Source organism: Lipotes vexillifer, unplaced genomic scaffold (assembly GCF_000442215.2).
Source record: "Lipotes vexillifer unplaced genomic scaffold, Lipotes_vexillifer_v1.1 scaffold1106, whole genome shotgun sequence".
Classification (NCBI taxonomy): Eukaryota; Metazoa; Chordata; class Mammalia; order Artiodactyla; family Lipotidae; genus Lipotes; species Lipotes vexillifer.
The window spans coordinates 639,038-664,129 of NW_006776601.1; the positions used below are offsets into that span (position 1 = coordinate 639,038).

The 25,092-nt window shown below is 37.2% G+C and overlaps 1 protein-coding gene across 1 annotated transcript in view; it reads left to right on the forward strand.

Moving 5' to 3' along the window:
- Nucleotides 1-25,092, forward strand: part of POLQ (DNA polymerase theta) — a 124,653-nt gene that overhangs the window by 31,482 nt on the left and 68,079 nt on the right. Inside the window, 3 exon segments of the mRNA XM_007450507.1 lie at nt 3,625-3,767; nt 5,428-5,632; nt 5,957-6,099. Coding sequence (XP_007450569.1) covers nt 3,625-3,767; nt 5,428-5,632; nt 5,957-6,099 — 491 coding nt within the window.

Here is a 25,092-nt window from a genome sequence, read left to right on the forward strand (position 1 = left end):
CGTTTCTGGAGTTCCTTTAAGCAGCGCTCTTAAAACCCCTCTCCTCGCGCACCAGGAAACAAAGGGAAGAAAAGGTCTCTTGCCTCTTCAGCAGGTGCAGACTTTTCCCCGGACTCCCTCCCCGCTCCCGGCTAGCCGTGGCGCACTAACCCCGTCGGGCTGTGTTCACGCCGCCAACCCCAGTCCTCCTGCCTCACTTTTAAGCCCTAAGAAGTTTGTTGATTAAACAAACCTTCCAACTCATTGGATTTCTCTTACTAAAGGCATCAAAGAAGTTTATCCTGCTTCTGTCTCTTACTTTATCTACGAAATATGCAGATTACATTTATGTGTTTTAAAAGGGCAGGAGGAAGAGCTAAGATGCTCCCTTCTCATTCCTAACTGCCTCCTTCTGTCCTTCCTCCAATTTTCATTTCTCAGTAGACTCACAACTCTGGAGAGTGGAGTGTAAGTTCATTTTACATAGGTATTCTTCTTTCAAGGCCAGAGGGTCTTCAAGGTGATGTAAAGATAGGGAGGTTTTATTTGCCTTGCTACGTTCTTAGCTTGTGCTTATCTTTCTCATGGGGAAGAATAATAGGAAGGTTGGCACCCTGGACTAATATCAAGCCTTAAATCAGATAACATTCAAACAATACTAAAATATACCACAACAACTTTGTTTCTGAGGTCTTGGAAACTTCTGAGATTTTGACTTTGCATAATGTTCCATTTTAGGTTGGCATATGGCTTGCTCAGAATTTCTTTAAGTAGGGAATGTGCAAATAAAGTGTTTCATATCAACTATGAAGATTTAAATACTTGGTCATTCTTTTTGGACTGTGTAGCATTTTTGTAACTTCTTTGCATTTTATAAATGATATTAATATTTCCTAGATAGTTCATGGAGTTTTATTTAGATGACTCTTTAATCTCTCTTTGGATTTTTTTGAACCTTCCAGTGTAGGATGATGGTGCTTTGTGCCAGAACAGTGACTTGCAGTTAAAAAGTTTGCAGATCTATCTATATCAAATCTATGAATGACTTGATTCTAATTGACTTCTCAATTATAATATGGATACAGCCTCACTAGACAGGTGGGAATGGGATCTGGACATATATACTGGCATTATTTTGGGCATTTTCATAAATCTTGCTCATCTTGAAAAAGGGTTGTCTATTTTGTTGAAGAATCAAAGCCTGGAAGAGCTTTACACTGCTCAAAGTGGCTTTTTACCTTGTTGCTAATGCTAGTTGATCCATTTTCTAGGTAGTTTTAAGCTGGGTTGTTTTATAGTTATCATAAGAGCCAGGTGGTATATTTTATTCACCTGGCTTTTGTTTGTTTGTTCTGATGGCACCTATGTTTTTTGTAATTATATTTGGGATAAATAACCAATGGTTATCAAGTGTATATTTCCTTATATTTTTCCTATCTTGATTCTCAATTTGGCAGTGTTAAGAAAGTATCATCTGTATTTTCTCTCTGCCTGGGTGGTTAGTATAGTCCACCACAATGCTACTTTTATTTTTATTTTTCTCTAATGCAAATGGCCTTCATCTTGCCTGTTGAATATCTTATTTACCACTTCCTTTCCCTTACTATTGGATTCATTTTTGAAAAAAAATTAGTTTTCTCTAGTTTTAATTGTTGTAATAAGTGTTTATGTTTGTATAAATTGTATATTTGTATTTTTTTTTCTTAGTGACTTTTTTTTAAGATTTAATTTTTTTTTTTGGTGGTTGCGTTGGGTCTTTGTTGCTGCATGCGGACTTTCTCTAGTTGCGGTGAGTGGGGGCTACTCTTCGTTGCAGTGCGCAGACTTCTCATTGCAGTGGCTTCTCTTGTTGTGGAGCATGGGCTCTAGGCATGAGGGCTTCAGTAGTTGCAGCACGTTAGCTCAGTATTTGTGGCACGCGGGCTCTAGAGCACAGGTTCAGTAGTTGTGGAGCACGGGTTTAGTTGCTCCGTGGCATGTGGGATCTTCCCAGACCAGGGATGGAACCTGTATCCCCTGCATTGGCAGGCAGATTCTTACCCACTATGCCACCAGGGAAGTCCTGTATATGTATTTAATGAATAAGTGCTTTCACATGTTTTTGTTCACTTGATTGTTTCAATAGCCTAAAGCATTTAAATTAGTGAGTGTTATAATGTGATTTCTAGGTATCTGTTAATATTTTTGATTTTATGTTATCATCATGTATAACTGCTGTTGAACTCAGGTTTGGCTACTCATTACACTATAGGCCAGTAAGTCAAGTGACAAGGTGTTGAGTCAAGGAAAGTGACTTTACTCGAAAAAGCCAGCTAAGCGAGAAGGAGAAGATGGTGGACTAGCATCCTTAAAAATGATCTTAACATCTTGATGCAGGCAAAGGGCTTTTAAAGGCAGTGTGAGGGAGGGTGCGTCCGGGTGCATGAGCAGCTTTTGCACAATTCTCGGATTGGTTGGCTTCAAGGTGAAGTTTCAAGCATCACCGGTTTTCTGGGTTCAGCTGGTCTGGGGTCTACAGGCTTGCAGTCAGCAGTTTTCATCTGGGGGGTCTGCTTCCTATAGAACAACTTAGGAACGTGTGTTAGACCTTTTATCTATATCTTTCAGGGAACTGAGAGTTCAGTGACTCTGCTTTGTGGCTGGTTTATAGTCTAAATTGTTACCAGTTTCCTGGCCCAACAGCTATTCTTTGTTTCTACACCTTCGCATTTCCTAATCATTAACTCTTGAGCCAGCCTTTTGAGACTGAGGGGAGGCCTGGGAGCTTTTTACTTCAAAGGACAGGGACACAGGGACTGATATGCAGTTTCATAATCAGTAATAATTTGCATCTGCATTTTCCTTTATAGTTTTCAAAATATCTATTACTATTATATACTTAATTATTGAATAACAATAGTTAATCCTGTAGGGAAGGAAAAAACTTTTCCTCTACCCTCTTAGGTTCTACACCTAGTGCCTGCAAATGAAACTGACAAATTACAGATTAACAGGAAAAAAGCCATACATATTTGACTTGATGTTAATATTTAATTTTTTACATACACAGAGTCCCTAATAGAAAAGTAAAAATCTAAAGAAGCAGTTAGATGCTGGGGGCTTATATACCCTTTTAACAAAGGTTGATGAATTGTAGAGAAGTGACAAGACAAAGGAAAAGGGGTTTGGGCTTCTAGGGGGTGGTACATTGTGGGAAGGTAGATATATGCTGGAGTTTAATGCAAGTTAAGGTTTCTTTAGTGAGGTTTGTGCACACGCATCTCAATACTGACTTTCTGTCTCCAGTGATAAGAATTGTCCTCCTGCTGTGAGAGACAGGAAGGGGAACACCTTCACAGAGAAATTTATGTCCTGCTTCTAAGCAAATAAGGAGAAAGCAAAGAGCTCTTTCTATGTTTGCTGCTTCCCAGTTGGCTTCAGGCCAAAATAATCCTTATGCTAAAGTGGCATATTTTGGTGTAGCATATTCTGATCCCCTTCAATCCAAAATTCAGAAAATAACAACATTAGTGATAATTATATGACTATAACAACCACTATCTCTTGTCTCCTTTTAAACAAGTAAGCCAGTTTAAATTCTCTTTAGCAGGTATTTTATGTAAATGTGTTGGGATTCTGCAAATGTATAGTTTTTTTTGATTATAGGTGAGAGTATCTTAGTTTGTAAAAACTCTGAGAAATCAAAAGGTATCGCTCTACTTCAGGGATCTCTAAAACCTGTTCGCAGCTGTTTGCAAAGACAAGAAGGAGAAGAAGTAACTTCGAGCATGATAAGAGCTATTCTGGAGGTGAGAGAGAGTTCACTAAATTACCATTTGCTTTTTTGTTCCTATAGTACAATGATAGAACTTTAGTATGTGAAAAATCTTAGCTTTGTGTTTCTTTATGAGATTATTTATAGCCTTCCCAAGTCTGAACCTCTTCTACTTTATATAGTTATTTCCTGGAGTTTAATACAGCTAGTGCCATATGAATCTACTTCAAAACAGTGTATTAAATCACAAATGCCAGATGGTTATTTTTTAGATGTTCTTTATTATTTTCTGAATTAAAAAAAATGATGACAGGGCTTCCCTGGTGGCGCAGTGGTTGAGGGTCTGCCTGCCGATGCAGGGGACACGGGTTCGTGCCCCAGTCTGGGAAGATCCCACATGCTGCAGAGCGGCTGAGCCCATGAGCCATGGCCGCTGAGCCTGCGAGTCCGGAGCCTGTGCTCCGCAACGGGAGGGGCCACAACAGTGAGAGGCCCGCGGACTGAAAAAAAAAAAAAAAAAAAAGTTGACAGAAATGGACCTTAGTTCCTCCATCCAGATAATACTTGTTGACATTAAAATAAAATTAAATTACAAATACACAATTAGAAGGTGCAAACTTCTACAGACGGAAGTATCTAAAGTGAAAAATAAAACCTTTTGCTCAGAGTCCTCAAAGGTAACCCCTTTTAACTGTTTCATGTATTCATCCAAAAAAGTCTATTCCTATACCAGCATGCCTTGCTGTTGGTTTCATTGCTGGTGCTGGATACTGGGGTATCATTTTTCCCCTTTAGCTCTGTTTGAAAAAAAAAAGAAAGTAATTGATAGCACAGGGTAGGTAAGACTGTAGAAAGTAGGCACTCATACAGTACTGAAACTCTTTTGGAGAGCAACGTGGCCATACCTACTAAGAATTTTTAAAAAAATGCACAAAGACATTTATCCAGCAGATTCACATCTAGGAATTTTACCTAGGGATGTATTTGTGAAATTTCATCAAATTAAAGATACAAGAATGTTTATTATAGCTCTATTGGTAATAAGAAGAAACTGGAAACAACTAAAATGCTATTAAAACTAAACAAATCTTGGTAAAACTATGCTTTGCTGTCATTAAAAAGAATGAAATAGCTCTGTTTAGACTGATTTGGTATGTTTCCAGTATACTTTAAATGACAGAAGACAAGGGGCAGATTAGTATATGTAATAGAATAGTTTCACGAAAATGATATCTATAAGATGCCACTTTCATCGTTTTCTACACTGATTCTTACCCCTCTTCTAGGTGGGGAGTATTCAATGCTTGCATTCGTATATGCCCACATATTTAAAAAAGGAAGGATGAGAAGAATTGATTTGGTTCATGGCCATGAACCATCAACACCTCCTTTATATTATATATGTTATATATGTATATTATTTAATTATGTTGTTAATTCACACATTTCAGATAGATAATGATTCATTTATTTTCATTTATGAGAACATGCTATATCTACTTTTAAGGAAAACTTTTCATGTTGTCAGTAGGTGTTATCTACCTTTGTAATGAATGATGGTGGAAGAGTTAATAAAGAGTCTCTACATTAAGATGCTGATAATATTTTAAGAGAACAAAGTTATTTCTTTTATATTTTGAGGACCTATGTGTCTTATTAAAAAGTTACAGAATATTTCAAACCTCTTTTCTCAGATAATAGTTGGTGGCCTGGCAAGTACATCACAGGACATACAAACTTACGCTTCTTGCACATTTTTGGCTGCAAGTATGAAAGAAGGGAAGCAGGGAATTCAGAAAAATAAAGATTCTGTTCAACTTGGAGCAATTGAGGCCTGTGTAATGTGGCTACTAGAAAATGAATTCATCCAGATTACTGAAGCTAGTGATGGAACAGAAGGTAAATTATTCTTAATTGCAGCTTACTCACTTTTTCACCTTTAGTGATTTAGAGTATCTAAGACTGCTTAGTAAAAGGAAATTGACTTTTGCAGCAGTATAAAAGGAAACTGACTTTTCAACTCAGTTTTAGTAAATCAGTGCTGTGTTCAGCAACATCAGACAATTAGCATAGAGCCTGCTAATAAATATCCATGCGTTGTATTCTGTTTGTAAAATTTATCAGAGCCTTAAAATGTTAATTATAGAATGCCAAAAGACAGCATTTGTTTTATTTTGTTTTTAACATTTGGTCCTTTATTTCTCTACCCCAATCCCAAATCAGGAAGTGTGTATCATCCAACACATCTTGGTTCGGCAACTCTTTCTTCTTCACTTTCTCCAGTTGATACTTTAGATATTTTTGCTGACCTCCAAAGAGCAATGAAGGGCTTTGTTTTAGAAAATGATCTGCATATTGTTTATCTGGTAAGTTCTGTTTTCTTCATTATTATATTTGTGAAAATGGGGAGAAAATACCTATAAGAGTCCTGAGCATCAAAGATACCCTAAGGGAATATCTTGTCTGCTTCCCTTGACTAGGGTAGTACTGGTGGGAATAGAGAAGAAGTAAGAAGAATTGTTGTAAAGTAATAAGCTAAATGTTCTAGTGACCTTTTCAATCTACTTGCCTACTTTTTTTTTCTCCAACTTTCTTTCAAAAAGTATTTGAGGTGATTTATTAAAAAATGTGTATTATATAGTATGTAACAACACAGCAAAGGACAATGAGATATCTGGAAATTAAAGATAAGATCATAATGTAAAACTCAAGCAAAGGTTGGTACATAAACAAGAACACCATTAAGTCATGTACAGTTGTTGTGCCCAACATTGGTTCTGGGCTGTCTAGCAGCTGTAGCAAAGAGGGAAGCTTTGTTAGTCTCAATATTCATAAGATAAAAAACAAAAAAATTTAGGAAGAGCATTGCATTTTATTGCCTAAGAGAAATGTCTTAAAAAGATACTATGGGACTTACATTCTTGATAAAATATTTATAGTAAATGCAATTAGGAATTTTAAAAGTTTGTTTACATTAGGTAATCTTTTATAAATGTTATTTCTTATAACAAATATTTTTGATAAGAATTGAGTAAAATAAAGTTTGAGATCATATTCTCTGGGAAGAACCTGACCAGAAATAAATACTTAATTTTGCAATTAAGAGCAGAGGTAGGGAGTGGTGTAAGCAAGATAGTGGTATAGGAGATCCCTGGCTCTAGTCCTCATCAAAAATACAGATTAGCAACTATTCACAGTCAAGAATGCCTTTCTGAAAATCCCAGAACCTGGTGGTGAGGTTAAAACACTCTCTTAGAGCACAAAAACTGAGAGAAGGCCACATTAGAACACTAAGAGCAGTGGTTTCACTTTGACTCTGTTGTCCCTCCTTCAAGCAAGCACAGTGCCACACTGAGGCATCCAGTTTCTCTAGTGGGGTGAAGAGAGTCAAGGTAGTCATCCAGTTTCCTCAGCATTCTGGAGTATTCCCTGGGAAGGTCACTTCTGTCTCGCCTCATGGAGAACCCTGGGAGAATTGGCAAGGCTAGACCATCAAGGGTCAGCTAGTAACAAAAAAGTGGGCGGGGCTCACAGTGACCAGTGTGTGGGTCATGGCAGTGGCTCTGCATCTCTCCTGGCCACGTCACCCAATCAGAGAGGCCAGTAAGCGATTCCACTCACTGTGGCATCAGAATGATGTCCCCATCTGGCCAGGAAGCAGGGTGAGCAGTTCTGCCCAGCTGGCATCCCTGGCTAGTGGCCTGTGCATAATCCTCAATGTATATTTATACATTTTTATTTTTTATAACTTTGGGAGAATTTGTGGAGGGAAAAAGTAGTAACAGAGCCAGATTAAGAAGGTGATTTATGAGCTCTTAATAAAGGTCATAATAAAAAGCTTTTAATTAAAAAAAAAAAGAGAGCCAAGCCAGCAGCCCCACCAAACTGCAGAGCTTGCTTGCAGTCTTGCTTGACCAGGGACCCTGACTGTGGAACATAGCCTGGAGTCCTGCATGAACACAGAGTTCATCCTGTGGGCATACCCAACTGTGGAGAACAGTCTCTGTCTACACCTGAACATGGAATCCAGCTAATAGCACCAACCAGCCAGGGAGTACAGTTTGTTCCTGCCTGACCAGAGAACCCAAGCAGCAGCCCTACCCAACCTCAGAGCTCAGCCAGTGGTCATGCCTATCCATGGACCCCAGCTAGCAGTTCCACCTGACCAGGCAGCTCAGGCAGTGGTCCTGCCTGAATGCAGAGCTGAGCCAGTGGCCCCACCCAACCAGAGGCCCTGCCTGCCCTCCTATGGACTCTACCAGCTGGCCCTTTCTAGAACCCCAAGCTAGCCTGACTAGTGAAGGTCTTTCTCTGCCAAAGCAAATGTGAGGATTGGAAGAGGAGACTGCTTCCTCAAATGCACAGACACCAACACCAGTATGCAAGAATAATGAAGAATCAGGGAAACATGACACCACCAAAGAAACTAGTAAAGCTCCAATAACCAAACTTAAAGAAATAGAGATCTATGAACTGACTGACCAAGAATTCAGACTAATCCTTTTAATGAAGTTCAGTTACTACAAGAACAACACAGATAGGCAACAGAACAAAATAAAGAAAACAATACATGAACATAATGAGAAGTTCAAGAAAGAAACAGAAACCATTTTTAAAAAGCCCCCCAAGCCCCCTAAAACCCAGAAATCCCAGAGCTGAAGAATACAATGAGTGATCTGTAAAATTCAATAGAGAGCTTCAAAAGCAGACTTGATCAGGCAGAAGAAGGAATCAGTGAACTCAAAGATAGATCATTTGAAATTATACATCCAGAGGAGGCTGGGTGGGGGTTGGGGGGATGGAAAGAATGAAGAGAGAAAAAACCCTGCAAGACTTATGGGATGCCATCATATACATTATTGAAGTCCAAGATGGGGAAGAGAGAGAGAAAATGGCAGAAAGTCTATTTAAAGAAATAATGGCTAAAAACATGCCAAATATGGCGAGAGATATGGACATGAAGCTAAAAGGACCCCAAACAGGTACAACCCCAGAATGACTTCATCTAGACACAACAAACTGTCAAAAATCCAAGAATCAGAATTTTGAAAGCAACAAGAGAAAAGACTCTTGTCATGTACAAGGAAACCTCAAAAGGCCATTAGTGGATTTCTTAGGAAAAACTTTCCAGAGAGAATGGTATGATATATTCAAAATATTTAAAGAAGAAAACTGCCAACTAAGAATGCTATACCAAGTAGTGCTGTCCTTCAGAAATGAAGGTAAGATAAAGACTTTCCCAAACAAACAAAAGGTGAGGAAATTCATCACCACTGGACGTGCATTATAATAAATGTTAAAAGGAGTTCTTCAAGCTGAAATGAAAGGATGCTAATTAACAGTGTAAAAACATATGAATGTATAAAACTCACTGGTAAAGGTAAATTAATAATCAGATTCAGAATTCTGAATGTAATGGTGGTATGCAAATCACTTCTATACAAAAGTTAAAGACAAACATTGAAAATAACTATAATTATAATAATTGGTTAATAGATACATAAGGTAAAATGTAAATTGTAGTATTAAAGGCATAAAATATGAGGGGGTGGAGAAGTAAAAGCATAGAGTTTTTATATAGCATCGAAGTTAAGTTGTTATTAGCTTAAAATAGGATTTTATAACTATGTATACAATGGAATATCATTCAGCCATAAAAAAGAAGGAAACCTTGCCATTTGTGACAACATGGATTAACGTGGAGGGTGTTGTGCTAAGTGTAATAAGCCAGACAGAGAAAGAAAAATTTTGTATGGTCTCGCTAATGTAGAATCAGAAAAGTTGAACTCAGAAACAAAGGAGAATGGTGGTTGCCAGGGGCTGGGGTATGGGGGACATGGGGAGGTGTTGGTCAAAGGGTACAAACTTTCAGTTAAAGGCATACCTCCTTGTTTTATTGCACTTTGCTCTGTTTCATTGCACTTTGTGGATACTGCATCTGTTTTTTAGAAATTGAAGTTTTGTAGTACCCCCACATTAAACAAGTCTTTTGGTGCCATTTTTCTAGTATCATTATTTTTATTTTTTATAACTAAAAATTTTATTTTTATTTATTTTTTTTTGGCTGTGCCTTGCGGCTTGAGGGATCTTACCTTGTGGCTTGTGGGATCTTAGTTCCCCCACCGGGGAGCGAACCCCGGCCCTCAGCAGTGAGAGCGTGGAGTCCCAACCACTGGACCGCCAGGGAATTCCCTAACAGTATTATTTTTAGACTAAGATGTGTGCATGGTTTTTTTTAAACATAATACTATTGCATACTTAAGAGACTACTTTTATATGCACTGTTAAACCAAAACATAACTTTTATATGCACCGGGAAACCAAAAAACTTGTGTGGCTCACTTTATTGTGATAATTGCTTTATTGTAATGTTTTTTTTTGTTGTTGTTGTTTTTGTGTTTTTTACATCTTTATTAAAGTATAATTGCTTTACAATGGTGTGTTAGTTTCTGCTTTATAACAAAGTGAATCAGTTGTACATATACATATGTTCCCATATCTCTTCCCTCTTGTGTCTCCCTCCCTCCCACCCTCCCTATCCCACCCCTCTAGGTGGTCACAAAGCACCGAGTTGATCTCCCTGTGCTATGCAGCTGCTTCCCACTAGCTATCTGTTTTACATTTGGTAGTGTATATATGTCCATGCCACTCTCTCACTTTGTCACAGCTTACCCTTCCCCCTCCCCATATCCTCAAGTCCATTCTCTAGTAGGTCTGTATCTTTATTCCTGTCTTACCCCTAGGTTCTTCATAACATTTTCTTTTCTTAAATTCCATATATATGTGTTAGCATATGGTATTTGTCTTTCTCTTTCTGACTTACTTCACTCTGTATGACAGACTCTAGGTCCATCCACCTCACTACAAATAACTCAATTTTGTTTCTTTTTATGGCTGAGTAATATTCCATTGTATATATGTGCCACATCTTCTTTATCCATTCATCCGACGACGGGCACTTAGGTTGTTTCCATCTCCGGGCTATTGTAAATAGAGCTGCAATGAACATTTTGGTACATGACTCTTTCTGAATTCTGGTTTCCTCAGGGTATATACCTAGTAGTGGGATTGCTGGGTCATATGGTAGTTCTATTTGTAGTTTTTTAAGGAACCTCCATACTGTTGTTTTCCATACTAGCTGTACCAATTCACATTCCCACCAGCAGTGCAAGAGTGTTCCCTTTTCTCCACACCCTCTCCAGCATTTATTGTTTCTAGATATTTTGATGATGGCCATTCTGACAGGTATGAGATGATATCTCATTGTAGTTTTGATTTGCATTTCTCTAATGATTAATGATGTTGAGCATTCTTTCATGTGTTTGTTGGCACTCTGTATATCTTTGGAGAAATGTCTATTTAGGTCTTCTGCCCATTTTTGGATTGGGTTGTTTGTTTTTTTGTTATTGAGCTGCATGAACTGCTTGTAAATTTCGGAGACTAATCCTTTGTCAGTTGCTTCATTTGCAAATATTTTCTCCCATTCTGAGGGTTGTCTTTTGGTCTTGTTTATGGTTTCCTTTGCTGTGCTAAAGCTTTGAAGTTTGATTAGGTCCCATTTGTTTATTTTTGCTTTTATTTCCATGTCTCTAGGAGGTGGGTCAAAAAGAATCTTGCTGTGATTTATGTCATAGAGTGTTCTGCCTGTGTTTTCCTCTAAGAGTTTGATAGTTTCTGGCCTTACATTTAGATCTTTAATCCATTTTGAGCTTATTTTTGTGTATGGTGTTAGGGAATGATCTAATCTCATACTTTTACATGTACCTGTCCAGTTTTCCCAGCACCACTTATTGAAGAGGCTGTCCTTTCTCCACTGTACATTCCTGCCTCCTTTATCAAAGATAAGGTGACCATATGTGCATGGGTTTATCTCTGGGCTTTCTATCCTGTTCCATTGATCTATCTTTCTGTTTTTGTGCCAGTACCATACTGTCTTGATTACTGTAGCTTTGTAGTATAGTCTGAAGTCAGGGAGCCTGATTCCTCCAGCTCCATTTTTCATTCTCAAGATTGCTTTGGCTATTCGGGGTCTTTTGTGTTTCCATACAAATTGTGAAATTTTTTGTTCTAGTTCTGTGAAAAATGCCAGTGGTAGTTTGATAGGGATTGCATTGAATCTATAGATTGCTTTGGGTAGTAGAGTCATTTTCACAATGTTGATTCTTCCAATCCAAGAACATGGTATATCTCTCCATCTGTTTGTATCATCTTTAATTTCTTTCATCAGTGTCTTATAATTTTCTGCATACAGGTCTTTTGTCTCCTTAGGTAGGTTTATTCCTAGATATTTTATTCTTTTTGTTGCAATGGTAAATGGGAGTGTTTTCTTGATTTCACTTTCAGATTTTTCATCATTAGTGTATAGGAATGCCAGAGATTTCTGTGCATTAATTTTGTATCCTGCTACTTTACCAAATTCATTGATTAGCTCTAGTAGTTTTCTGGTAGCATCTTTAGGATTCTCTATGTATAGTATCATGTCATCTGCAAACAGTGACAGCTTTACTTCTTCTTTTCCAATTTGTATTCCTTTTATTTCTTTTTCTTCTCTGATTGCCGTGGCTAAAACTTCCAAAACTATGTTGAATAAGAGTGGTGAGAGTGGGCAACCTTGTCTTTTTCCTGATCTTAGTGGATATGCTTTCAGTTTTTCACCATTGAGGATGATGTTGGCTGTGGGTATGTCATATATGGCCTTTATTGTGTTGAAATTTCCCTCCTTGCCTACTTCCTGTAGGGTTTTTATCATAAATGGGTGTTGAATTTTGTCGAAAGCTTTCTCTGCATCTATTCAGATGACCACATGGTTTTTCTCCTTCAATTTGTTAATATGGTGTATCACATTGATTGATTTGCGTATATTGAAGAATCCTTGCATTCCTGGAAAAACCCCACTTGATCATGGTGTATGATCCTTTTAATGTGCTGTTGGATTCTGTTTGCTAGTATTTTGTTGGGGATTTTTGCATCTGTGTTCATCAGTGATATTGGCCTGTAGTTTTCTTCCTTTGTGACATCCTTGTCTGGTTTTGGTATCAAGGTGATGGTGGCCTCGTAGAATGAGTTTGGGAGTGTTCCTCCCTCTGCTATATTTTGGAAGAGTTTGAGAAGGATAGGTGTTAGCTCTTCTCTAAATGTTTGATAGAATTCGCCTGTGAAGCCATCTGGTCCTGGGCTTTTGTTTGTTGGAAGGTTTTTAATCACAGTTTCAATTTCAGTGCTTGTGATTGGTCTGTTCATATTTTGTATTTCTTCCTGATTCAGTCTTGGCAGGTTGTGCATTTCTAAGAATTTGTCCATTTCTTCCAGGTTGTCTATTTTATTGGCATATAGTTGCTTGTAGTAATCTCTCATTATCTTTTGTATTTCTGCAGTGTCAGTTGTTACTTCTCCTTTTTCATTTCTAATTCTATTGATTTGAGTCTTCTCCCTTTTTTTCTTGATGAGTCTGGCTAATTGTATATCAATTTGGTTTATCTTCTGAAAGAACCAGCTTTTAGTTTTATTGATCTTTGCTATCTTTTCCTTCATTTCTTTTTCGTTTATTTCTGATCTGCTCTTTATGATTTCTTTCCTTCTGCTAACTTGGGTTTTTTTTGTTCTTTCTCTAATTGCTTTAGGTGCGAGGTTAGGTTGTTTATTCGAGATGTTTCCTGTTTCTTAAGGTAGGATTGTATTGCTATAAACTTCCCTCTTAGAACTGCTTTTGCTGCATCCCATAGGGTTTGGGTTGTCGTTTCTCCACTGTCATTTGTTTCTAGATATTTTTTGATTTCCTCTTTGATTTCTTCAGTGATCACTTCATTATTAAGTAGTGTATTGTTTAGCCTCCATGTGTTTGTATTTTTTACAGATCTGTTCCTGTAATCGATATCTAATCTCATAGCATTGTGGTCGGAAAAGATACTTGATACAATTTCAGTTTTCTTAAATTTACCAAGGCTTGATTTGTGACCCAAGATATGATCTATCTTGGAGAATGTTTCATGAGCACTTGAGGAAAATGTGTATTCTGTTGTTTTTGGATGGAGTGTCCTATAAATATCAGTTAAGTCCATCTTGTTTAATGTATCATTTAAAGCTTGTGTTTCCTTATTTATTTTCATTTTGGATGATCTGTCCATTGGTGAAAGTGGGGTGTTGAAGTCCCCTACTATGAATGTGTTACTGTCGATTTCCCCTTTTATGGCTGCTAGTTTTTGCCTTATGTATTGAGGTGCTCCTATGTTGGGTGCATAAATATTTACAATTGTTATATCTTCTTCTTGGATCAATACCTTGATCTTTATGTAGTGTCCTTCTTTGTCTCTTGTAATAGTCTTTTTTTTAAAGTCTATTTTGTCTGATATGAGAATTGCTACTCCAGCTTTCTTTTGGTTTCCATTAGCATGAAATATCTTTTTCCATCCCCTTACTTTCAGTCTGTATGTGTCTCTAGGTCTGAAGTGGGTCTCTTGTAGACAGCATATATATGGGTCTTGTTTTTCTATCCATTCAGCGAGTCTGTGTTTTGGTGGGAACATTTAATCCATTTACATTTAAGGTAATTATAGATATGTATGTTCCTATTCCCATTTTCTAAATTGTTTTGGGTTCATTATTATAGGACTTTTCCTTCTCTTGTGTTTTTGTCTAGAGAAGTTCCTTTAGCATTTGTTGTAAAGCTGGTTTGGTGGTGCTGAACTCTCTCAGCTTTTGCTTGTCTGTAAAGGTTTTAATTTCTCCATCAAATCTGAATGAGATCCTTGCTGGGTAGAGTAATCTTGGTTGCCGGTTTTTCTCCTTCATTACTTTCAGTATGTCCTGCCACTCCCCTCTGGCTTGTAGAGTTTCTGCTGAGAGATCAGCTGTCAACCTTATGCTATTCACTTGTGTGTTATTGCTTGTTTTTCCCTTGCTGCTTTTAATATGTTTTCTTTGTATTTAATTTTTGACAGTTTGATTAATATGTGTCTTGGTGTGTTTCTCCTTGGATTTATCCTGTATGGGACTCTCTGTGCTTCCTGGACTTGATTAACTATTTCCTTTCCCATATTAGGGAGGTTTTCTACTATAATCTCTTCAAATATTTTCTCAGTCCCTTTCTTTTTCTCTTCTTCTTCTGGAACCCCTATAATTCGAATGTTGGTGCATTTAATGTTGTCCCAGAGGTCTCTGAGACTGTCCTCAGTTCTTTTTGTTCTTTTTTCTTTATTCTGCCCTGCAGTAGTTATTTCCATTATTTTATCTTCCAGGTCACTTATCTGTTCTTCTGCCTCACTTATTCTGCTATTGATCCCTTCTAGAGTATTTTTAATTTCATTTATTGTGTTGTTCATCGTTGCTTGTTTCCTCTTTAGTTCTTCTAGGTCCTTGTTAAATGTTTCTTGCATTTTCTCTATTCTATTTCCAAGATGTTGGATCATCTTTACTATCATTATTCTGAATTGTTTTTCAGGTAGACTGCCTATTTCCTCTTCATTTGTTAGGTCTGGTGGGTTTTTATCTTGCTCCTTCATCTCCTTTGTGTTTTTCTGTCTTCTTATTTTGCTTATCTTACTGTGTTTGGGGTCTCTTTTTTGCAAGCTGCAGGTTCGTAGTTCCTGTTGTTTTTCGTGTCTTTCCCCAGTGGCTAAAGTTGTTTCAGTGGGTTGTGTAGGCTTCCTGGTGGAGGGGACTAGTGCCTGTGTTCTGGTGTATGAGGCTGGATCTTGTCTTTCTGGTGGGCAGGTCCACGTCTGGTGGTGTGTTTTGGGGTGTCTGTGGACTTATTATGATTTTAGGCAGCCTCTCTGCTAGTGGGTGGGGTTGTGTTCCTGTCTTGCTAGTTGTTTGGCATAGGGTGTCCAGCACTGTAGCTTGCTGGTCGTTGAGTGAAGCTGGGTGCCGGTGTTGAGATGGAGATCTCTGGGAGATTTTCGCCGTTTGATATTACGTGGAGCTGGGAGGTCTCTTGTGGACCAGTGTCCTGAAGTTGGTTCTCCCTCCTCAGAGGCACAGCACTGATTCCTGGGTGCAGCACCAAGAGCCTTTCATCCACACGGCTCAGAATTAAAGGGAGAAAAAGTAGAAAGAGAGAAAGAGGTTAAGAGAAAAGAAAATAAAGTAAGATTAAATAAAATAAAGTTATTAAAATAAAAAATAATTAAGAAAAAAAATTTTTTTAAGTAAAAAAAAATGAAACAAAAAATGGACAGATAGACCCCTAGGAGAAATGGTGAAAGCAAAACTATACAGACAAAATCTCACACAGAAGCATACACATACACACTCACAAAAAGAGGAAAAGGGTAAAAAATAATAAATCTTGCTCTCAAAGTCCACCTCCTGAATTTGCGACAATTCGTTGTCTATTCAGGTATTCCAGAGATGCAGGGTACATCAGGTTGATTGTGGAGATTTAATCCGCTGCTCCTGAGGCTGCTGGGAGAGATTTCCCTTTCTCTTTGTTTGCACAGCTCCTGGGGTTCTGCTTTGGGTTTGGCCCCGCCTATGCATGTAGGTCGCCGGAGGGCGTCTGTTCTTTGCTCAGACAGGACAGGGTTAAAGGAGCCGCTGATTTGGGGGCTTTGGCTCACTCAGGCCAGGGGGAGAGAGGGGCATGATGCAGGGCGAGCCTGTGGTGGCAGAGGCCGTTGGGACGTGGCACCAGCCTGAGGCGTGCTGTGCTTTCTCCCAGCCAGTTGTCCCTGAATCCCGGGACCCTGGCAGTGGCGGGCTGCACAGGCTCCCCAGAAGGGAGGTGTGGATAGTGATCTGCGCTCGCACACAGGCTACTTGGTGGTGGCAGCCACAGCCTTAGCGTCTCTCATGCCTGTCTCTGGGGTCCATGCTTCTAGCCGCGGCTCGCGCCTGTCTCAGGAGCTCCTTTAAGCAGCGCTCTTAATCCCCTCTCCTTGCGCACCAGGAAACAAAGAGGGAAGAAAAAGTCTCTTGCCTCCCTGGCAGGTCCAGACTTTTCCCCAGACTCCTTCCCAGCTAGCCGTGGTGCACTAACCCCTTCAGGCTGTGTTCACGCCGCCATTCCTTTCCCAGTGCTGAAGCCCTAGCCACTGCTCCCAGCCCTGCCCGCCCCGGCAGGTGAGCAGACAAGCCTCTCGGGCTAGTGAGTGCCAGTTGGCTCCGATCCTCTGTGCGGGAATCTCTCAGCTTTGCCCTCTGCATCCCTTTTGCTGTGCTCTCTTCCGTGGCTCCGAAGCTTCCCCCCTCCACCAGCCGCAGTCTCTGCCCCTGAAGGGGCTTCCTGGTGTGTGGAAACCTTTCCTTCTTCACGGCTCCCTACCACTGGTGCAGGTCCCATTCCTATTCTTTTGTCTCTGTTTATTCTTTTTTCTTTTGCCCTACCCAGGGACGTGGGGAGTTTCTTGCCTTTTGGGAGGTCTGAGGTCTTCTGCCAGCATTCGGTGGGTGTTCTGTAGGAGTTGTTCCACGTGTAGATGTATTTCTGATGTATCTGTTGGGAGGAAGTTGATCTTCGCGTCTTACTCTTCCGCCATCTTCCCCCCTCCCCTCTGTTGTAATGTTTTGAACTGAACCCAGAGTATCCCCAATGTATGCCTGTGTAAGATGAATAAGTTCTGAGAATTTAATGTACATCGTAGTGATTATAGCTAATAATACTGTATTGTATACTTGGAACTTGCTTACAGAGAGAATCTCACCACACACATGCACACAGTGGTAACTATGTGAGGTGATAGATGTGCTAATTAACTTGATTATGGTAATCATTTCACAGTGAATACATATGTCAAATCATTATATTGTACACCTTAGATATATACAATTTCATTTGTCAATTATGCCTCAATAATGTGGGGAAGGGGGAAAGAGCAAATGCATGTGTTTTGATAGGCAAGAGAGTGGGGGATAAATTTGAAATTATAAGAATTAGGAAGGCTTATCAAGAAATGTATTTCAATAAAAACACTGTATAGAGGCGAGCAGAGGAGAAATTTCTGGACAGGGCCTTCCCTCCGCCCCCTCTTGCAGTGAACATGTGTACTACGTGGGTGATAATGTGTTCAAAGTTCTGTGCCTGAGAATGTGTCAAAGGAGAATCTCAAAGCTGGTCTTACCAGTTATCTGGCATGGCCTTAAAAATAAGTCTCATTTATTGTACAGTGGTTATGATTATGGGCTCTAGAGTCAGATTGCCAGTTTACTTCTATGAAAATTAGATTTAATGCAAGTTACTATAATAGTTGCTGATAAAATATGTGAGTGAGACTTCTGTAAAGCTCTGAAAAAAAGTTATAATCTTTATGGGAAAACAACTATAAGGGTACTGTTCACAGAGTATTTTGCAATTTTCTTTAATGTCTAACTTCACTTGACCAAAAGAGAAACTGGATTTATGAGACAATTGTGGGTATGGTTTACATAAGAAAGCCATGGTAAATTCTAATCAATAGACTCACACTCAAAAAACCTTAACCCTATCTCAAAAAATTGCCAAGTTAATGTACATTTATTTATTAAATAAAACATTTAAGTTTGCATGTACTATTTTTTTTTTGAATATTTAAAACATTTATGTGATTCAAAAGTCAGAACTATATAAAAAGGAATACCCAGTGAAGTCTGGCAGCTATATGTCAGTGCTCTGCATGCCGTTTCCTCTTACCTTCATAGATAATTGTTTTCATTAGTTTCTGGTGTATGTCTTTTCTTTTTCATTGTATAAATATTAGCAAGTGCTAATAAATATTAGCAAGTGCTTAGATACAGTCTCACTTACCTTTCTTATTCAGAGGATAGTATTCTATATACATTGCTTTGTACCTCTTTTTCCCCTTTAACAATATATCTAATATATCTTGGAAATCACTCTTTGCCAATTCATGGGATTTTTATTCTTTTTATATCTGTATAACCCCATTGTGTATGTGGATAATCCATTGTTTATTCATTCAGTCCTCTGATGGATATTTGAGTTGTTCCCAATATTTTGGTATGGCAAATGATGCTGCAGTGAGTAACTTTGGCATATATTATTGTTTAGTTTAGTTTTGATGGAGGTGTATCTTTACGAAAGAATCCTAGAAGTATGATTGCTGGGTCAAGTGTAAAGACATAGGTGATTTTGGTTTTGCATTGCCCTCTATAGCGTTTGTATCATTTTCCAGTTTTACCAGTGCTGTATGAGAGTGGTTATTTTCCCACAACCTCATAAATAAAGTTATATTGTCAAGCTTTTATATTTTTGAGTGTACTTTTAATTTACACTTTTTATTATGAATAAATTTGAACATTTTTTTCTATATGTTTAAGGTAGTATTCTTTTATTTTCTATGAGTTGTCCATGTCTTTTGCACATTTTTCTATTGTATTTTTGGTCTTAAGTTTTAACACTTCTTTTACATATATTAGGGAGAGTAGTTCTTTTTTGGTATAAATATTTTTCTCCTAGTTTTTCACTTGGCTTTTGACTTTGTTTATTGTGTGTTTTGTATAGCATTTTTAAAAAATGTAGTTGAATTTTGAATTTTAGAATCAGTGAGAAATGCTTTTCTTGCTCTGAGATTATAAATTCTCTCACATTTTCTTCAAGTAATTATGATTGTAGTCCCTCTCTTTTGTGCTCTATTCCATTTAGAGTTTATTCTAATATATGGTTCTTCAATTTTATCTTTTTTCATAATGGCTATCTGTAGTCACATCTTTATTTATTAAAAAGATTTGTTTACACACAGTGAGTGAAAAATTTTCTTCAGCTTTCATTTAACTTATTTCTCCAATTTTTATGTACTAATTTGCATTTGTGTTCAGATGCATTTCTAATTTCCATTTGTTGTTGGGTATATTTCTATTTCATTTGTTGACCTGACAACAGACCAATTTTACCAATATGTACACCACTACCTCTGTTTTAATTAAAAGCTTTTATTGTATTATCTAGTAGGGTTAGTTTCATTGCTCTCCTTTTTTAGTGTTCATAGGTATTCTTGCTTACCTACCTTTTCATATATCGCTTAGAATTAACTTGGTATTTTCATTGGTATTGTTAAATTTATACATTAACATGGAGGAGAACTGACTGACATCCTTTTTAATTTGATTGGTCTTATTCATGAAAAGAGGTGTTTTTCTATTTCTTTGAGTCTATTTTGGGGCTTTCAAGAGTGTTCTGAAAATTTTCTCATAGGGAATTTGAGTTTTTTTAAAATAGCTTTGTTGCAATACAGTTCACATAGTATATAATTTAAAGTGTACAAGTCAGTGATTTTTAGTATGTTCACAGAGTTGTGCAGTCATCAACATCTAATTTCAGAACATTTTCATCACCTCAGAAAAAAACCCTGTACCCATTAGCAGTCACTTCCCATTTTCCTTCAACCTCCTCATCCTCCCCTACCCCTGAGCAACCACCAGTGTGATTTCTGTTTTTCTATAGACTTTCTATTCTATTCTTATTCATATAAATGGAGTTATATAATATGTGGTCTTTCATGGCTGGTTTCTTTCACTTAGCATAATGTTTTCAAGGTTCATCCATGTTTTATCATGTATCAGTTCTTAAGTCCTTTATATTGCAGAATAATATTTCATTGTAGAGATGTACTACATCTTTATCCATTCATCAAAATGATGGACGTTTGATATGTTTTTACTTTTTGACTATTATGAGTAATGCTGCTGTTAACATTCATATTCAAGTTTTTGTGGACATATGTTTTGGATTCTCTTAGGTATATCTCTAGAAGTACAACTGCTGGATCATATGGTAACTCTAATTTTAACATTTTGAGGGGCTTCCAAAGTTCTAAAAAGCAGCTGCATAATTTACATTACCATAAGCAATGTTCAAGGGTTCACATTTCTCCACATCTCTCCAATGCTTGTTTTTATCTGTCTTTTTAAGTATATCCTTATGGGCTTGAAGTGCTGTCTCATTATAGTTTGAATTTGTATTTCCCTAATGGGTAGTGATGTTGAACACCTTTCCATCTGTTTGTTGACCACATGAACATCTTCCTTAGAAAAATATCTACTCAGATCCTTTACCCATTTTTTTTTTTTTTGCGGTACGCGGGCCTCTCACTGTTGTGGCCTCTCCCGTTGCGGAGCACAGGCTCCGGATGCGCAGGCTCAGCCATGGCTCATGGGCCCAGCTGCTCCGCGGCATGTGGGATCTTCCCGGACCAGGGCACGAACCCGTGTCCCCTGCATCGGCAGGCAGACTCTCAACCACTGCGCCACCAGGGAAGCCCTGCCCAATTTTAAATTGGGTTATTTATCATTTTATTATTGAGTTGTAAGAGTTCTTTATATATTCTGGATACAAGTCTCTTCTGAGATATATGATATGGAAATATTTTCTTGCATTCTGTGGGTTGTCTTTTCAAGTTTTTGATTATGTCTTTTGAAGCCCAAAGATTTTTTTTTTTAAACATCTTTATTGGGGTATAATTGCTTTACAATGGTGTGTTAGTTTCTGCTTTATAACAGAGTGAATCAGTTATACATATACATATGTTCCCATATCTCTTCCCTAAGCCCAAAGATTTTTAATTTCGATGACAATTAACAGTGTTAAGTCTTCCAGTTAGTGTACATGGCTGTCTTCACATTTGTGTAGGTCTTTAATTTCTTTCAACAATTTTTATAGTTTTCAGAGTACAAGTTTTATATGTCTTTTGTTAAACTTATTCTTAAACATTTTATTGTTTTTTTATGCTATTGTAAATGGAATTCCTTTATTAATTTTCTTTTCAGATTGTTCATTGAAATGTATGAACAGTTTTTTAATTTTTTTTTTTTTTTTTTTTTTGCAGTACACGGGCCTCTCACTGTTGTGGCCTCTCCCGTTGCGGAGCACAGGCTCCGGACGCGCAGGCTCAGCGGCCATGGCTCACGGGCCCAGCCGCTCCGCGGCACATGGGATCTTCCCAGGCCGGGGCACAAACCCGTGTCCCCTGCATCGGCAGGCGGACTCTCAACCACTGCACCACCAGGGAAGCCCAGTTTTTTAATATTTTGATCTTGTATGCTGCAGCCTATTAAACTTGTTCATGAATTTTAATAGTATTTTGGTGGATTCCTTAGGATTTTCTATATACAAGTTCATATCATTTGCAAATAGAGGTAGTTTTGCTTCTTCCTTTCCACTATAGATGAATTTTATTTCTTTTTCTTGACCTGTCTAGAATCTCCAGTTAAATACGAATAGAGATAGTGAGAGCAGACATCTTTGTCTTGTTCCTGATCTTAGAGGGAAAGTGTTCAGGCTTTCACCATCAAGTATGATGTTAGCTGTGGAGTTTTTGCACATAGCCTTTATCAGGTTGAGGAATTTACCTTCTATTCCTAGATTGTTGAATTTTTTTAATCACAAAAAGGTGTTAGATTTTGTGACGTGCTTTTTCTGCATCTATTGAGATCATCATGGGATTTTTGTCCATTATTCTATTGACATTACATTATTTGATTTTCAGATATGATATTAATCTTGAATTTTCTGGGTAAATCTCACTTGATCATGTTGTATAGTACTATTTACATGTTGCTAGATTTGGTTTGCTGGTATTTTGTTGAGGATTGTTGCATCTACATTCTTAAGACACATTGGTCTGTAGTTCTTTATTCTCATGATGATTTTGTGTGGTTTTGAGGTAGTGAATGAATTAGGAAGTGTTCCTTTCTCTTTTTGGAAGAAATTGTGAAGGATTGCTGTTAATTATTTAAACATTTGGTAATAGATTTCACCAGTCAAGCCGTTTGGGCTTAGACATTTCTTTGGAGTACATTTTTTGATTACTAATTCAGGCTCTATTCTTGTTTTAGGTCTATTTAGATTTTCTGTTTTTTCTTGAATCAGTTTTGGTAGTTGGTATGTTTCCAGGAATTTGTCCATTTCATCTAGGTTATCTAATTTGTTGGTATTCAATTGTTCATAGTATTTTTTTATGATTCTTTTTATTTCTATAAGGCAGTAGTAGTGTCCCCTCTTCTATTCCTGATTTTAGTAATTTGAGTATTCTCTCTTTTTCTTGATCAGTCTAGCTAAAGGTTTCAGTATTGTTTCAAAGAACTGTTAACAATACTTAAATAAGGAAGCCTGTCTTAGCAGCTTATGTAAGCAAACAAGAACTTAAGCCTTAGTCAATGCACTTGAATCCAAGAAAGTGAAACTTGAGAACAACCAATCACAAAAAGCCAACTAGGTTTTCCCAAGTAAGGCAACTGCTGAAGCTATAACCAGTCCTGTAATTGCTTTGCTTTTCTTCAGCATCTTCTCTTTAAAAACTTTGCCGCTAGCTCCTGTCATTAGAGGACTCCTAACTGCCTTTGGTTTGGTGCTGCCCAATTCTAATTGGTGCATGCTCAAATAAACTCTTGAAAATTTTAATGTGTTCCAGTTTACCTTTTAACAGAACTTATTTTGGGTAGGTTGATTTTCTTTATTATTTTTTACTCTCTGTTTCACAATTTCTGCTCTTTATAGCTTTTTTTTTTTTCCTTCTTGCTTTGGCTTTCCTTTGCCCTTCAATTTGCAGTGTCTTAAGGTGGAAGATTAGGATATTGATTTTAGATCTTTATTCTATTTTAGTATAGGCATTTATAACTATAAATTTCTTTTAAAGCACTACTTTCACTGTATCCCATAAGTTTTGGTATTTTATGTTTTCATTTTTTATCTTCATCTGTTTCAAGGTAGTTTTTAGTTTCAATTGTGATTTCTTCTCTGACCCATTGTTATTTAGTAGCATCTTGTTTAATTTCCACATTGTGAATTTCCAAAATATTTTAAAATTTATTTTTAATTTCATTCCATTGTCAGAAAACATATTTCACATGATTTCAATCCTTTTACATTTATTGAGGCTTGTTTTATTGCCTAGTAGGTGGTCTGTCCTGGAGAATGTTCTATGTGGCCTCAAGAAGAATGTGCATTCTGCTGTTGCTGGTTGAAGTTCTACAGATGTCTGTAGGTCTAGTTGATTTACTGTATCATTTTCACCTTCTATTTCCTGTTGATCTTCTTAGTTCTTCTTTCCACTGTTGAAAGTGAGGATATTTAAATCTTCAACTCTTATTTTTGAATTGTCTGTTTCTTCATTTCTGTCAAGTTTCGTTCATGTGTTTTGGAACCCTGTATGTATTTACAGTTGTTATGTTTGTTTGTTGGATGGGTCCTGTTGTCATTATAAAATATTCCTTTTCTGTGAACTTTTTTTTAGAAGTCTGTTTTATCTGATATTAGTCTAGTTACTCTGGCTTTGTTATAGTTGTGGTTTGCATATTTTCACTTCCCTTTACTTTTGACCTGTTTGTATTTTTGAATCTGTAATGTGTCTCTTATAGACAGCATATAGTTGGATTCTGGTTTTTTTTAATCCAATCTGTCAATCTGTCTTTGATAGATTATTTAGCCCATTTGCATTTTGTGTTACTATTGATGTAGTTGGATTTACATCTTCCACATTTTGTCTATTTTCTATATATCTCACGTCTTCTTTTGTTCTCTTGTACTTTTACTGATTTCTTTTGAATTAAGCAAAACTTTCTAGTATAACATTTAAATTTCTTTACTTTTTCTCTATATTTTTTGAAGTTATTTTCCCAGTAATTACTCAAGGGGTTAGCATATACAGCTTAAAATTTATACTTACTTAATCCCATTGAGATATAGAAACATTATTCTTGTATAGCTGTATTCCTGTTCCTTTTTTTTTTTTTTTTTTTTCTTTTTGGTGCTATTAGTGTTATACATGTTACATCTAATCTACATGTGTTACAAACCCAACAATACAATGTTATAATTATTATTTTATACAATTTTATGTCTTTAAAGAAGCTGAGAGTAGAAAGGAGAGCAAATGTATACATATAAAATTTGTTATATTTACATTTTTATTTAAGATTTGTGCTTCCCTTTATTTGTTTCTATGGATTTAGTTACTCTCTCTTGTTATTTCCTACTTCAATATAGCTTTGCTCCCATCTGCCTCCTTTGGGCTGTTATTGTCGAACATTTTGCATTTTTATATGTTTTATACATACTGTTTTGTACAGTTGCTTTTTAAAGTCAGTCAAGAGAAGAAAAGAGGGGAAATATGCAACAATACTATCTTTACAAGTACCCATGCAGTTACCTTTGTTGGCACTCCTTGTTTTTCTGTGTGGAATTAGTATACTGTTTTGGGTCACTCTCTTTCAACCAGAAGAGCTTTTCTTTAGTAGTTCTTGTAGGCAGATCTGCTAGCAACAAATTTTCTGTTTATCTGGGAATGTCTTTGTTATGCCTTTATTTTATAAAGTTAGTTTTCCTTTATATAAGATTCTTTGTTGACTTTTTTTTTCTTTCAGCAGTTTGAACACGTTGTTTCACAGTATTCTGTCCTCCATTGTTTTTTTTTTTTTTTTTTTTTTTTGGG